Here is a 16276-nt window from a genome sequence, read left to right as displayed (position 1 = left end):
TTAAAACAAAGTTTTATATACTGAAAATTGCCCTTAAAAATCCCACAAAAAGTTACCACTTTGGATTCAAAATGTTATCCAAATGAGACAGTTTTATCTCCAGGTCTTTCATTGGCTATCAGCCCGTAGGAGTGGCTGGCTTGTGTTTGGCAACCATACCGTAAAATCAACATGTCATCAAACACTGGAATCCTATGCAGTGTGGTGAGGTGATCATATTTTAAGAGGTACATGAAGAATGAGGTACACTGAGCCCAGTGTCCTTTCAGATCCTTATCTCAAAAGTACTTATTGATGAACTGGTTGGTAAAATTGCCTGCATCACTTAACTTACAATTTTTCTTTTTCTTTCAGGGATCATAAACTAAATTCATGTAAAATAAATGTTCATACAATTCAAATCTCTTGCACATGGAAAATTTCATCTCATTTTCTTTGGGAGCCTGAGTTATAGTACCTTTGGATTTCTTTGTTGTTGTTGTTGAGAAAAAAAAAAGAAACTGGAATTTAAAGGGCTTTCATGTTTTAATCCAACTAAGTATTTCTTCATCAAATCATAGAACTTTAGAACTGGGAGTCGTCTTTACTCTCTCTGTCCAAGTTTCTTCATTTTATAGGTGAGAAAAGGAGTCTGGAGTGATAAGATCGACTTTGTGTCACACAGTTGGCTGGTAACAGAGCTGGGGCCAAAACCCAGGATGGCAGAACCTCAGCTCACTGTTCTTTCCATTAGACAGCAATCATTCCCATATTCACACAATTCAGAAAAAGTAGGTCATATCTTCTCAAGTTTTATATTATTCACAACCTTTATAACCCAGCATGTTGTTACTGTTTTATTATTTCTCTCTCTCTCTCTCTCTTTTTTTTTTTTTTTTTTTTGTGCTACAATCCACCCCCCTCCACCAGGCTGGCAGGGAGTCCATGAAGACAAGTTAGCTAAGGGAAAGAGCTATTTTGTATATAATTTATGGGTTTTCCTTTATTCACAGAGCTTTCCCAAACAGACTAGTACACTAATAATTCTGGCTGAAAGATGGCACTCTGATCTTCTGGAGCTGAAGCTTAGCACAAATTTTGTCATTCAAACATACTAGTCAAATCAATTAGAAATATTCATGAAAATGAGAAAGTGAGTTTACGGGTATTTCATGACCACTATTTTAGTACCATTAATCCACATCCTCCCTATTTCTTTGTCAGTTGACAGGAATCCCCAGTCAGCAGCTAGAGAAAGCAGAGTCTTTTTAAAGAGAGGACTAATTTGTTTCCTGGTGAGAGGTGACAACCTGCCTCAGTTTGCTTCAGATTTCTCAAAGATAATGACTTGTGTTTTCTTGTCCCAATTAACCACTGGCTGCTCCTGAGAAGACTATGTCCATTTAGATAACTGAGTTTCTCTTCCACTGATAACCTCCTGGTATATATGTGGGAGTAAAATGCAGATTTAGAACAGAAACAGGTACAGAATTATAAATAGAACCATCTGAAACACTGCCTTTTCATCTTTTCTCATATCCCCATCATATTCAATTTATATCTACTTAATAATTTAATAATTGAAAATAATCGAAAGGCCAGCCTTTTCCACAGTGATGAGACCCACTTAATACTGTACGTCAAATGCTTACAGAGGGCCTGATAATATTATGTGTGATACAGAGATATAAGACAGTAAGGAATAATGAGGCCTGGGGCCAGGTTAGAGAATACGTGACTCCCCCGTCTAAGGGTACCCTGATTCAGAAGTTTTAAACATACTCACAGACAAAACAAACCTGTGGTTTCAAGTCAAATTAGTCATGAGAGCCACCACTTTGCAACCTGTAGTTTACAGCTGACATCTGAACGCTGTTGATCCTTCCTGACACTCCTCCCACCTCCCTCCCTCCCTTCCTCCCTCCACCTTATCCAAAGGTGAATCTAGGACTGGGGGAGAATTCTTGGCTCTATGCTATTCTTTCTCCAGGAAGTGTGAAATAAGCACATATAGTGGGTTGATTCTCCTATTCTATAAGTTTTGTAAGGACAGAGACCTTGAGGTTGTACTGTGATGTAAGTCTACCAAACCTGGAGTTCAGCATTAGGGAACCTGCTATTGCTATGTACCTCACCACGTTCTCTTCTATCAGCTCGATCATGATAAAGCTGACATTCACTTGCCGTCTGCCTGACCACCTTGACTTACCTCTCAATGGGTTTAAAACTCAGTCAATGGACAAAGGTATTGTTTATTGAACTCCTCAAATTCTAACATAAAGAGATTCCTTTATTGGACTGTGTTTTAAGAATATTCTATCTATAATTAGAAGAATAAACTTTTCAACCCATACTGCGTTGCTGATTATGAATAAATTCAGACTGGGAGAAAAAAATCAGTCTGCAATAAGAAAATTAAGTCAACATAATAGAATTCCACCTCGGGGCATGCTTTTGCTCAGGGGTAGAAAAACACATAGGGCAGAAATAAGTCTTTAAAACCAGAAAATTGCAGAATGAGAACATTTCAGAGTTGGGAGGTTCATACGGGTCAATGTTTCCCAAGTCACCCAAGTTGGCTGTGAGAATGTGAAAATGACTAGAAAATGCCCCTTACAGGCAGGCCACTCAGACCACACACTCCCATCTGATGCCTGCATTCTTTCTGCAGTGTTTCCCCAGAGTAAGGTTCAGTCTGGAACTGATCATTATCAATAATGGAAAAATTACTACTTCCATCTTTTGCATGGTTTAATTATTAGAAATTTTTCCTTTTTATTGAACATACAACAATATCCTCTGCTTTAATGCTTACCACCCATCTATTCTGGTACTGCCCTCTGATGTCACCTAGAGTTTGCTGGTTCTTTAAATGTTTGAAAACACCGCCCATCCCTCTCTTCCACCCTCCATGAGTCCTGTTCTTTGGCCTCACCAGGTTCAGTTTCCTTAGCTGTGCCTCTTGCCATCAGCGCACCTGTCTTCCTCTAGGCTGATTTCAAATTTTGTCAGTCTTAAAATAAAAACATCGTCCTTTCCCAGTATTTTCATCAGTGCTACTGTAGTTTTTTCCCTCTTGTATTTTGGATACTCTAATTATAGATTTAATTTGCCTCAAAAAAAAAAAGAGTATAGACTATTGCTGACTCAGCAACAATCTTATAATCAACTAAAACTTTTTTTTTTTAAAGATTTTATTTATTTATTTGAGAGAGAGAGAGAGAGAGAGAAAGCGTTCAGTGAGCAGGGGGAGGAGCAGAGGGAGAGGGAGGGAGAAAGAATCTCAAGTGGATTCTGCTTTGAGCTTGGAGCCCAATGCCCTGGCTCTATCTCGAGACCCTGAGATCATGACCTGAGCTGAAACCAAGAGTCAGACCTCAACCGACTGAGCCACTGAGGGGCCCCAGTAAACTAAAACTTTTAACATACAGCCTAACCCTAAAATTTGACCCTCTCATCCTGATTTTTGTGGACCAAGTGCAAATCTTTACATTTGCCACTATTAAATTAGGCTTGTTACATTAGGTTCATATGATTATCTTTTTATGGTAGTTCTGAACACTGATTCTATCATTTCATCTATTCCCTAATAATACATGTGATCAGAATATGATTAGTAACATCATGTGTCACTGATAAGAAATTTCAGTAGGAAAAGGGTGAGTAAAGAGGGCAGAAGGATGGCTGGTGATCTCCCTTCCAGGCTGACATGAATCCCCTAATCACCACTGTGGGGGTGAGACTTGGTAACCAATCCTCTAAATACTCCCTCAGCCTTCTCCTTCCCCACAAAGGTATCACAAGAGATTTTCCTTTTTAAAGGAGTCTTGCTGATGTTATTTTGACTAGCAGGAGAAAGGAACATATTTATAAGAAAATAAGGCTAGACCTTATTTTTGATCAAAACTCTATGTTGGTGGAAAGATATTAATAAAAAAAGAAGTTACAAAACAGTGTGTCCAGTAGGATTTTTCTGTGATGAGGATATCTATTTACAGATTTGAAGACAGATATACAACTGACCCTTGAATAACATGAGTGAACTGTGTGGGTTCACTTACAGAATTTTTTTGATAAATACAGTGCAGTACTATAATGTATTTCCTCTTCCTTATGATTTTCTTAATAAATATTTTCTTTTCTCTAGCTTACTTTATTGTAAGAATACAATATATAGTACATATAACATACAAAATGTGTGTTAATTGACTTTGTTACCAGTAAGGCTTTTGGTCAGCTATGGGCTATTAAGTTTTGGGGGAGTCAAAATTATATGTGGATTTTTGATTGCACAGAAGTTGGTGGCCCTAATCCCTGCATTGTTCGAGGGTCAAATGTAGATTTAAATACACACAGGCATGCATGTGCACGTGCGTGCACACACACATACATATATATATACACACTTAACATGTATGTATATATATATATATATGCATGCTTAGATGTAATTCTGGAAAAAATGTAAAAAATATTTAAGTGCTCTCTCTAAATATCTTTTTTCCTAATATTTCTATAAATAACATGGATTATCACATACTTAAAAAAGAATTTAAAAAATCCTATGCTTGTAATAACTACTTTCTTTCTAAATCCTCTTAGAAGATGTAAAATTTGCCTTGATGTTGGTGTCAAGATCACGTAGGTATAATTGATAGAACATGTTTTCTTTCCATTAAAAAGAAAACCAAAATATTTGCCTCTCCTTTGTCCATAGTTCCTAAAATATGGTCGAGAGTGTTTCAGGGACCTCTTTTCAGGATGTGTTCTCATTTCACCTTTCCGCTCAGTTTTCCCTAAACATGCTGGGATCCTTTATGTCTTTTGGCTATTAGATAAATTTCTTTGGTCTGATATTACCTTTACATTTTTTAACCTGGTGAGCTCTTTTTCATTTCTTAGTTCCCAGTTCAATTATCACTTTTATCCTCCCAGTGAATTCCCTCTTCATTCCTTCCTTTTTGTTCCTTCTATACTTTCAACAAAGCTCTATCTCTGCCTATCAGCATCCACTCTTAGGCTGTGAGCTCTTAGGTTCGCAACCAGGCATTCCCCAGAGGACTTACTAAAAAAGGAAATTCCTGGGTTGCACCTTTGGAGATTTTTGTTCATCAGAGCAGGGGAGAGTTCAAGAATGTGCATTTATTAAAAAACCCGTAGGCAATTCTGATGCTTGTGGTCCATGGCCCATGGTGCCACACAGGGAGGGTGACAACTATGTCATTTATATCTTTTGACTATTCTCTCATATTTGGACTGCATCAGAATGTCTTCTCATCAACTATACTGGTCTTTAAAATTATTCTTAATTTTCTTTGCCTTATCCATCAAGAGGTGTTAAGTGCAAATAGCATGGTGACCAGCTACCTTACTTATATTGTAGACAAAGCCAACAGAGACATATACATGTTATATCAGAAGGTATGTGGGCTGGCCTTATGAAAGTAGATATGGAAGAGAAGGCACTTCTGATTAGACTCTTCGGATCCCACTCTTCTGGGAAAAATCCAAGCTGGATTTATATTTATAAGGAGTTCTCCTTCTGAAGAGGGATGATGGAGGGGGCAGTTAATATGACAATAGGTGACATGTTTTCCAGTATGGGAAACTTTCAAAGTGGATATTGTTAATATTCATTTAATAACATGTCTTGCACTTTTGCACAGTGATTATAGAACTGTTAGAACGCCGCGTAAAAAGCCACTATTGCTCTAAATGTTCCGCTTACATTTCTTTTCCCATAACCAGTAACCTACTTTTGGCTCTTCAAATGGCTGCATAAAAGAGACAACCATTTTAACCTTTTAGAAATGAATCTTGCTAGAGTAAATCAGAGAGAAATGATGGAAATGTTAATTAACTTGCCTTCATCTTGGTCAGATTCTGTATTTAACCTAAAGGCCTACAGTCTTTTGGGAGGTTTTCTTAGATTTGATTGCCTATGACAGCCAGAGAAATTCAATTATGGTTTGGTGGCATTACTCCTTTGTGAGAGCAAAACGCCCCTCCTGCCTCTGGCATAGAAAACAAATGCCAAGAAAGGAAGGTGAAATCACTCATGAATTTTCCTGACATATCTCTATTCTGGTTCAGGATTGGTAATAGATGAAACTTTCCTTTTTGGAGCTGGGACCAACCATTGGCTTCCCCCATGGGACCACCTCTAAAATACAAGGAGATGGAGGATTTAAAACACAGAGACAGATACACACACACACACCACACACCACACACACACCACATATACCACACACACCACACACACACACACACACACCACACACACACACACAGAACACACCACACACACGCACACACACACCACACACACAGAACACACCACACACATGCACACACACACATCACACACACATACACACCACACACACACAGAACACACCACACACACATACACACACACATCCCGCTGCTCTTGAGAGAGACTGTCCATATAACACCAGTCTGCATGACAAAACATCATTCTTAAACCACAGGAAGTTCTGATATTTAGGAACAGAAGATAAAAGTAGTTAATTTTACTTTCCTTTTACTTTATTACACAATTAGCCATTTAAAATCCATTTCAGCTTTGGAAATTATAAAAAAGAAAACACTCCATAGCTGAAAACAAACCACATTGATCTTTAAACATTTTATGAACTGAAAAGCTCAACATAAACCATTTCTTTCCTTCAGTAGGGAAATAGCTCTATGGCAAGACATAAGATGACAGATGTAACCTAAAAAGATATGCACAAGAAAGAGATGGATTTTTATTTATGTATTTGAAAAATATATAACTTTAATAACGCTGGGGATGTGTTCAGTAGTGGTAGCAGAGGTAGGCCAGAGATCTATGCTTTTTAATATCAACTTCCTCTCGAGTAAGAATTTTATCACATTAATAGCTAAATCATACTGATTGTAAAAGAGCGAAAATGAGGCAATTAGTAAGGCTGATGACAGCCGTGAAGAATGAAACGTGAGGTTTTCAGTGCAAGCCAGATGGATATCTTCAATATACTTCTTATTATCTGCTTGTGGTAATAAGTTCAATTAAACTGAATCAGTACAACACAAGTCTCTTTGAATTGCCGGAAAAGAAATTAATTATGTGCTTCACATCTAATGAAGCCAGAGTCATATTCTGTTTGCCTTTATTGTTTGTTTGTTTTATTTATTTTGATTGGTAAGTATTCATTAGGAACTAAACCATTTATTTCATTCTATAGTAGAGTTTTTTCTTTAAAAGACAATTTTGGGTTCAAAAGGTTAAATATCACAAATAACAAGGTTTTATCTATTCTATAATATCTGGGAGAGAGGTAGAAAATCAGATCCACTGTCTAGATGATTTTGACTACAGTATTTTACTACACTGAAGAATTCTGACCTGGTGTTTTTAATTTGAGATATTATACATGTAAGACTAACAAAGACAATTCAGCAGTACTCATATTCCCATTTCTAGAATCAGCAGTCTCTAACATTTTTTATAGCCTTTTCCCCTCTGAATATATATTAAAATTTTACCCAAGGAAAATATTACTAACACAAGTTAGGTCCTCTCATATAACCTCACTCCAGATTCCCTCCCCTCACAAATACTATCATGAGTTAATGTTTATACTGAGCATGTATTTTTATGTTTAAACATTATATGGTATTATTTTCTATTACTAATTTTATGTTAAATCATATTACATGCATTAAATGAAATAATACCTTTTGTATTATTCTTTATTTTGCTTGTGTATGTTTTTGTCATTACAAACAACAACGTAATGAACATCTTTGCAAATCCACCTCAGAACACATAATTTCCTCTAGAGTAGACACCCAGACATGGAATTGATGGGCCAAGGAAATTGCCCTTTTTCAATGTTATTTTCTGTCTACAGTGTCTACTCCAGTTTGTATTCCTACTTACAGTGAGTGTATGAGTATTCTCTTCACACTCTCATCAACAAAAGGTTTTGTTGATGTTTATCTTTTGCCAATTTCATATGTAAGCAATCCTATCACACTGGTGCTTACATTTGCATTTCTCTGATTACTAGTGAGACTGAGATTTTTTTCAAAATTTTGTTGGCCAACAGTGTGTCTTTTATACAAAAATCAAGCATGTGAAGCCTGCCTCAGTATAGATGCTATGAAAGGGCAGAGTTGGCACAGAAATACAAGAGTTAAGGAATTCTTCCCTCTAGACCAAGGATGAAGAAATGATGGCAGGATGGAGTCAGAGTAGACTGTCATGGTATGTAATCTTTTTTTTGTTTGTTTTTTTGATATAATGTTCAATGACAATCTTAATAAACTTAAATCTTAACTTATAATCTTATCTTATAAACTTATAATCAAATCTTATAAAAGGTGAGAAACTACTTTAAAAAAGAATTGGACAAAAGGGGGAGTCATTCTACCCATGACTGATGTTACTAAAGGCACACTATTTGCTAAGTCTATGTGGCCTTCACTAGGGCTCAAAGAAATGTCAGGGGAAATAATTATGCTCTGTTTCATCAAGATCTTGGCTTCATGTCTTGGTAGAAAGAGTTCCAGGTTATGTCATGCTCTGTAATACAGGAAGAACAAGAGGTACACTTATCTACCAGTTCTTCAGGATTCTCAGTTAACTGTGGCCAACTCCATTGTGGCAGGTCTCAGATCTAACAGGATCTAGTGCTGAAATATTCTGGGCATTGTCCTTTTACCAGTGGACCTAACATAATTAGCATTTAGCACTTTTAACAACAAACTTTTCCTACTCTATGTGCCTTGGGTCAGAATTTGCGTTAATCCTATTAGAAAGACCCTTAATTATTGCCTAGAAATAATTGGTTCCAGTGGAAGACACCTAATTAGGTTGAAATGTGTTCTAAGGGCCCAATGTTAAAAGCTTTTGTTGTGGGTTAGCAGCCAAATGTCATTGCTGGTTACTGATTTCTGATTGATCCCCAGTCAAATATGGATAAAGCCTTGAATAATTTTACAGAGAAGATGTGGGCTGTTTCAAACTCATTTTCAAAAAAGGTTCCATTTGAAAAGACTACATTATTGTGTCGGTCATGCTATGCATGGGTAGGTTGATATTTCTCAATGTCCTACAGTTGAAACAGAAATATTTTACAGGGCACACCATAGATATGCTGTAAAACTTGTTGGTGTTGGTGAGAATTTCCTTTCTGTCTGTCATATGTATGTATTTGAGAGCGTCTCTTCTTCTAAATGTAAATAAACTCTTGATGGGATGGACGATGAACATTCTGATAATGAAGGCATCAATTAAATGCTCAGTAAAGCCACCGGAGCATCTTTACTTTGCAGGGATGGAAAATGAGAGTACAAAAGAATTTTTTGTTACAAATACATGACGTCTTAGTTAAATTCTACCGAGACTCTTTTTTCTATGAAGATAAAGTACAATGTTTTTCTTATTATAAAAGTAATTCTGTGTACTGAATGGAAAATATTTAATCCAAAAACCAATGTCTTTTTATTTTTTAATTTAAAAAATGATTTTATTTACTGATTTATTATGAAATCTTTTAAAATCCAAATGAAAACAGGGTAAAATGTGCATCTAGGGCAACTTAAAATAAAAAAAAAATACATTAGTGAAAGAACAACCTGCAGTCAGAGAGACGTGTAAACTAAATGTGAAACAGTTCAACTGAGCTAGGCTGGTGACAGTGAAAAGTTCAGGAAGAGATAAGTATCTTGATAAACTCCAGTTGATACATTTTGTGCTTTAGGATTCTCCCTGGCCTAATAGTCTGGTTCCAGCAGTGTGAGGCTTCCTCATTCCTACAGAGGCAGACTGAATACACTGTTCTAGTGTCTGCCAAGTATATTTTCTCCTCTCTCCCAGTCAATGATCCAATTGCCTCTCTGGATTTTTGACTTATACCCAAGTACTAGGACAACCCTTTTGATACTGGGGTGAGGCTAAGGTCTTGTGAAAGAAATATACCCACCAGTTTCAACTTGTAATCAGACTCAAGGAGATGTCAAAATTCCCTGTTCTGTATAACCTGGCTAAGCTACACCTTGGACCAAATTTTGAAGATCTGTCTGGGAAGGGAAAAAAGTCATAAAAGGATCAGAAAGTTTTTGTTCTTGTTTTTGTTTCTCTGGAAAGGGCTAAATAACAAATATTTTAGGTTTTGCTGGTTAAGAAGCAACATTGAGGATATTATGTAGGTTGCTGCATATTGGATGGTCTTTGTCATGATTATTTGATTCTGCTATTGGGTAAAAATAACCACAGTCAGTAGGTAAACAAATGATATGACTGTGTTCCACTGAGACCTTGTTTATGGACTCTGAAATATAAATATCATAACATTTTCACATGTCTGAAACTATTATTATTCTTTTTGTTTTTCATCCAGTTAAACATGTGGAAACCATTCTTACCTCCTGGGCTATAAAAAAGTAGGGTGCTAGCTGGCTTTGGCCTATGGGCCGTAGTTGGCCCACTCCTGAAAATATACTGTATATCAGGATCAAGTAGGGTATTTATTAAAAAAAATTTATTTTTTGGGGCACCTGCGTGGCACAGTCGGTTAAGCATCCGACTCTTGATTTCAGCTCAGGTCACGATCTCAGGGTCGTGAGATCAGGCCCTGTGTGGGACTCCTGGGGCTCCACACTGGGCGTGGAGTCTGCTTGAGATTCTCTCCCTCTGCCCCTCCCCCCATTTGTATATACACACTCTCTCCTTCTCTCTCTTTCTGGAATAAATAAGTCTTAAAAAACTTTATTTTTCAGGCCTCATCCTAAAGATTTAGATTTATTAAGCTAGGGCACTGGAAATCCGTATTTCTGTTAAGCATTCTATTGAACTTCAACTTGCTATGTGGCATGTTCAAAGTTCTCTGCTGTAGGACAGGGTTTCTCAAAGTATAGTCTGGAACCACCAGCCACAGACTCACCCAAGGTTATTTTGGTTGTGGTTCAACAAGATAACGATGACAATAACATCCATAGCTTCAAGCCCTGCATTTCATTTTCAGCCCTGGAGGGGATCAATAGAAGCTAGGGTTGCTACTATCACAGTTCTCTTGCTGAACTACACTTAAGACAAATACTCTAAGTTGCTCTTCTTTAGGAGTGCTACTTAAAAATACCTGACATATGAAACCTGTACAGCAAAGACACTATGTCATGCTAAATGGCATGCCTTTTACTCTGCCATAGAAATAAAAATGAATTAGTAAGTACAATATTGCATGTAAATACAGCCTGCCCTCCATATAGTTCTTAATGATGTTGACAATTGCTAAAGCTCATCTTTATTGAAAGGTCAAATATTATGCTTTCTGGTAGGATTCAGGGGTCTGACATGAGAACTGTACTTGCTTAAATTAAACAGTAAACCAAATCCCAAATATACTATAACTAGTTTAAAAAATAAAATCAGTGAAATTTAGAAATTCAGATGATGGGATGATAATCAAGAGTCCCCTAGGCACCTGTCAGAATTCTGCAGTTTGGAAGCCTGCTCATGCATAATCTGAATATTTATCCATTTTATGGTTGCCTGCCAGAGATTTATTTTAAACCTCCTGTACCTGCTATAGTGGATTTATCCCTTCCTTCTCCTCCCCCATACTTACTGACCCTGTGTTTGACACTGTCTTCGGCCTCCCTTCAAAACATGGTGATGGGGGCGAGGAGGAAGAGAATTGGATTTTAGAAGTGTTGTTAATGATAGAATTATTATAAAAAGGTTAGAGAAGACGTGTTCTGATGTCTGACCTTCACGGTGTTTTAATCCTACGTATGAGGAGATCAAAATGAATACAAGCACATTTTAAGGTTAGAGAACACCTCCTCTGATAAATTAGTCCCTTTGTAGATCTCAAAATTGAATTAAAATACAGTGTTCAGTCATATTTCAGGCTAAACTGTTACATTTACATTAAAGGTACAGGGCTGAAGCATTATGATGTGCGATTCAGTAGTTGGCACAGTTCACGTGGAGTTCAGAATGGTTTTCTCTGCCTTTATCGTGCTTTATGGGGCAGATTTCTAAATTGCATTTCTCAGTTTATGTTAATGTCCTTCACAGAGACCTGGTGGTCTGGATGCCCCTATGCACACACGTGTTCTTGCCATTAATGTTAATGGGAGTCAGAACCAAGCAACGGGAGATCAATGTTCTCTCAAATACCTTCTGACCTTCCCTAAAGTAACAGGATTGCTAACTTCTGTGAACATATGGACCAGATAAAACTCCTATTTCTTCGCCCTACCCCCATCTCATCTATAAGAATAATATAAGAATCAGAAAACCTCTGCAGAAAAACCAACTGCAGTAGAGTACCATCAGCCAAGCCCAGCAAGAGCTCTACTTCTACATAAATGAAACTCCCCCTGGCAGGGACCATGGTACTGTGACCTCAGGGCTTATTCCTACAGGTCTATGCCTTCCTCTTTCTCTTCCTACCCTGGTCTTTTTCTTTCCCCACCTATTAGGAAATTTCAGTTTTAAAGTATTCCATGTGTCTCAGCAAAAACAGGTGGCCATATATTGATCTTGTCATATGTCCCCCTTTTTTTTTTTAAAGATTCTATTTATTTATTTGACAGAGAGAGATAGTGAGAGCAGGAACCACAAGCAGGGGGAGAGGGAGAAGCAGGCTTCCTGCTGAGCAGGGAGCCCGATGCTGGGCTCGATCCCAGGACCCTGGGATCATGACCTGAGCCGAAGGCAGATGCTTAACGACTGAGCCACCCAGGTGCCCCTTTCATATGTCCCTCTAAGTCCTGTCCATAAGTCCACTAAAACTCTCCTGAAAAATGCCATTACATTATGTTTCCCAATCTTCATACCCCATCTTTATGATTTTGCATATCCTCTCATAATAATACATACTTAATATTTTTCTTTATATTGACTCACTTCTTTACTTAAATATATTTTATTTTATTTTATTTTTTTAAAGGTTTTGTTTGTTTATTTGACAGAGAGAGACACAGTGAGAGAGGGAACACAAGCAGGGGCAGTGGGAGAGGGAGAAGCAGGCTTCCCGCTGAGCAGGGAGCCCGACGTGGGACTCGATCCCAGGACCCCGGCATCATGACCTGAGCTGAAGGCATACGCTTAACAACTGAGACACCCAGGCGCCCCATACTTAAATATATTTTAAAGGGAGATTTTTAAAATCATTGCCATGAATGGAAAACTAGACTTGTTCTAATACACATTGTAAAAAGCAAATAAATTACTAAAATTAAAAAAAAGATAGTAAAACTACCTCTTACACTATACTTGGATAATCAACATTTACATTTTACTAGAAATCTAGAAATAAAGTATTTAATCTCTTAAAATAGGTAGAAGTTCCTACCTCAGCGACTTTTATATCCACCTAAAACATGGGGTGACCATGGCATATTTCATTACTGGTGTACAGCAAGTTTTATGCCATCATTCAGTACAAGACAAGCAGCGGAGAATCATCTGGATAGTTGGTCCCGGGACTGCTCATATTGCTGGGATATGAACTCTGATGGGAATTAGAGGACATTCCTTTCTGTCCATTATCTTTCCAAAGAATTTATTTATTTATTTATTTATTTATTTATTTATTTATTTAGAGTGCCCACAAGAATGGGGGGAGGGGCCGAGGGAGAGGAGAAAGAGAATCCCAAGCAGGCTCCATGCTCAGCTCAGCACAGAGCACTAAGCTCAGCGCAGAGCCCTATGTGGGGCTTGATCCCTCATCCCTGAGATCATGACCTGAGCTGATATCAACAGTCAGCTGCTTAACCGACTCAGCCATCCAGGTGCCCCTCTGCCCACTATCTTAAGAGCTAAGAAATCAAGACTTATGAGAAGGATGCGGACCAAACACAGGATATAGCTTGTAACTACATGCAAAAATACCTCACTGTCAGCAATATAGAAGAGCAAAAAATGGTTTTTAGGCTTAGGTGTTTATAATCTTTCACACTCTTGGGCATTTTTTTTTTTTTTTTGTGGCAGGCTCACTTCTTTTTCCTAAGTACTCTAATAGGTTGACGATAGCAACTTCATAAATGTTCATTTCAATAAGATTTAGAATGTATGTTTAGCCATTTTATTAAAATACAAGCAACAACAACAAAACAACTACTAATATGTCCTAAGTGCCGGGCACCATGTTAAGCACTTAAGGTGGATTATCGCAGTCATCAAAACAACCCTAAGCAGTTGGCATACTATTATCCCCACACAGGTTAATTGTGTAGTCCAAGGTCAGAGCTAGTAAGTGATAGAAATGAGATTCAAAGCCAGATCTTTCTGCCTCAAGCTCAGTCTCTTAATCACTACTTAAGACTGCTGCCTAGTATTCTCTTATACCTCCATAACTAGCAAATAATCTATAATTAGGTACCAGCTCTGCCATTAACCAGCTCTGAAACCTTAGGATTCCTCCTGGTCCTAGCTGATCACTGTTTCCTTTTGCCTCTGAGAAAGCCATACATTAGCGAAGACCTCTAGCTGGAATTTTTTTTTTTAAAGATTTTGTTTATTTATTTGAGAGAGAGAATGAGAGAGAGAGAGTACATGAGAAGGGGGAAGGTCAGAGGGAGAAGCAGACTCCCTGCTGAGCAGGGAGTCCGATGCGGGACTTGATCCCGGGACTCTGGGATCATGACCTGAGCCGAAGGCAGTCGCTTAACCAACTGAGCCACCCAGGCGCCCTGGAATTTTGATTTACAAATATTATCTATCCTCTCTTTCCCTCTGCCCTGTGAAATAGAGTGAACACATAGCCCTATGCCTATGCTACTGCTCTGAGTGATTCATTAACAGACTGAAAAAGTGGAGTTAATCTAAATACAGATTTACTTCTAACTCTTGGCCTTCCAGTTTTTTTTATATGCATAGACGTTTATAATAAAAAGTCTTACCCAAATGGCAGTATTTTTCACCTTCCAATGACCCCAAAATATGCAATTAGATAATCTTTGGCTTTCTTCTTTAAAACGAAATTGGGATAGATAAAATAGATAGATATTTTTATTTTTCTTAGGCTATCTTACTTCACAGAGGGAGCTACAAATAAATGGGCAAGAAGGAAATAATATAGTGTGACCCATCTATATCGGTTATAGAAAAATATCTATTTTATAAAAATCTATTATAGAAAAAAAAAGCTGAATTAACAAGATTTCCTGGTGCAGTAAACAGAACCAAGCAGAATGCACAATCAGGATTCCTGGGTTAACATCCGTCTTCCACTACTGGTGACCTTGAGAAAGTCACCAACCTGAGTCTTACCTTCCTCAGTCAGATCATCCATTGCCAAGATCCCTTCAACTCAAAAATTCTATGGCTCCACAAGACAGAAAGTAATAGAAACGCAAATAAAATGTAAATTAAAATCTTATCCTTTGCAATTTAGTGCTTTCAGCCCATCCCATCAACCTGGTGTTAGAACAGACTCACATCATGTGCTGTGCTAAGAGCAATAAAGGAATTTCTGTCATATACTATAAAGCACCCAGACTAAAGTATGTGGAAAATTTTATTTCCTTAAAACTGAGAGGATTGGCAGGGTGACTAAAACAAGGCATAGAGGTGATCAAATCCCTTTATTGGTATAATAATCCATATCCATATCTCTGAATAACCAGGGCAGCTCTTTTAAAAATAGCCAATGTCATTGTTCAAACAATGTTTGCTAAAAATAGTATTCGAGTCATGGGTTTTTAATTTGTTAGCACAGTGTTCCTAGACATGAATTTCAAATCTACAGAGACTTGAAAGAAATTTAATTAAAGGACTGAAGATAACATTAGTTACAGTAGTATAATAGATACAATGGCTTTAATTCTCAAAATTGTATTAGATGATTCTGAAATAAGATAGCCTTTCAATCATATTCATTACCAACAGTTCTCTAAGAATCGTTAATCATATCATGTTTGGCATGATGTATTAATTTAGCAACACAGTGATATCTGTCCTTATTAATATGAATGATGCCACTTCTATAGATTGCTTTATTAGAAACGAGGACATGTGTATCAATGTATGTGTGCTCTGGGTTAGTCATTACCTTTTACTATCAAGTTTCCAGTACTGCTAGCAGTTCCAAAATGGTTAGTGGCTATACAGGTATAACTTCCAGCATCTGACTTTGTCACATTGACAATTTTGAGGCTTCCATCTTCAGAAATGGTAATTCTGAAATTAAAACAAATAAACCAAAATGGTAAGTTTATATCATATGACTAATTGAAAATGATGTCTGTCATTCTGTCATCTTTCAAACTACAAATCATGGCTGTATCACTT

The 16276-nt window shown here is 37.4% G+C and overlaps 1 protein-coding gene across 2 annotated transcripts in view; it reads right to left on the bottom strand.

Moving 5' to 3' along the window:
* CNTN4 (contactin 4) overlaps positions 1-16276 on the bottom strand; it is a 952644-nt gene that overhangs the window by 53585 nt on the left and 882783 nt on the right. For both annotated transcript variants that reach the window (XM_025885702.2, XM_073901561.1), the window contains exon 14: positions 16038-16165. In XM_025885702.2, the coding sequence (XP_025741487.1) occupies positions 16038-16165 (128 nt within the window). The remainder of the gene's footprint in view (positions 1-16037; positions 16166-16276) is intronic.

This window comes from Callorhinus ursinus, unplaced genomic scaffold, assembly GCF_003265705.2.
Source record: "Callorhinus ursinus isolate GAN/ISIS: 27379988/994484 unplaced genomic scaffold, GSC_fseal_2.0 scaffold15, whole genome shotgun sequence".
Classification (NCBI taxonomy): Eukaryota; Metazoa; Chordata; class Mammalia; order Carnivora; family Otariidae; genus Callorhinus; species Callorhinus ursinus.
This window is presented reverse-complemented; position numbering and strand designations above follow the sequence as displayed.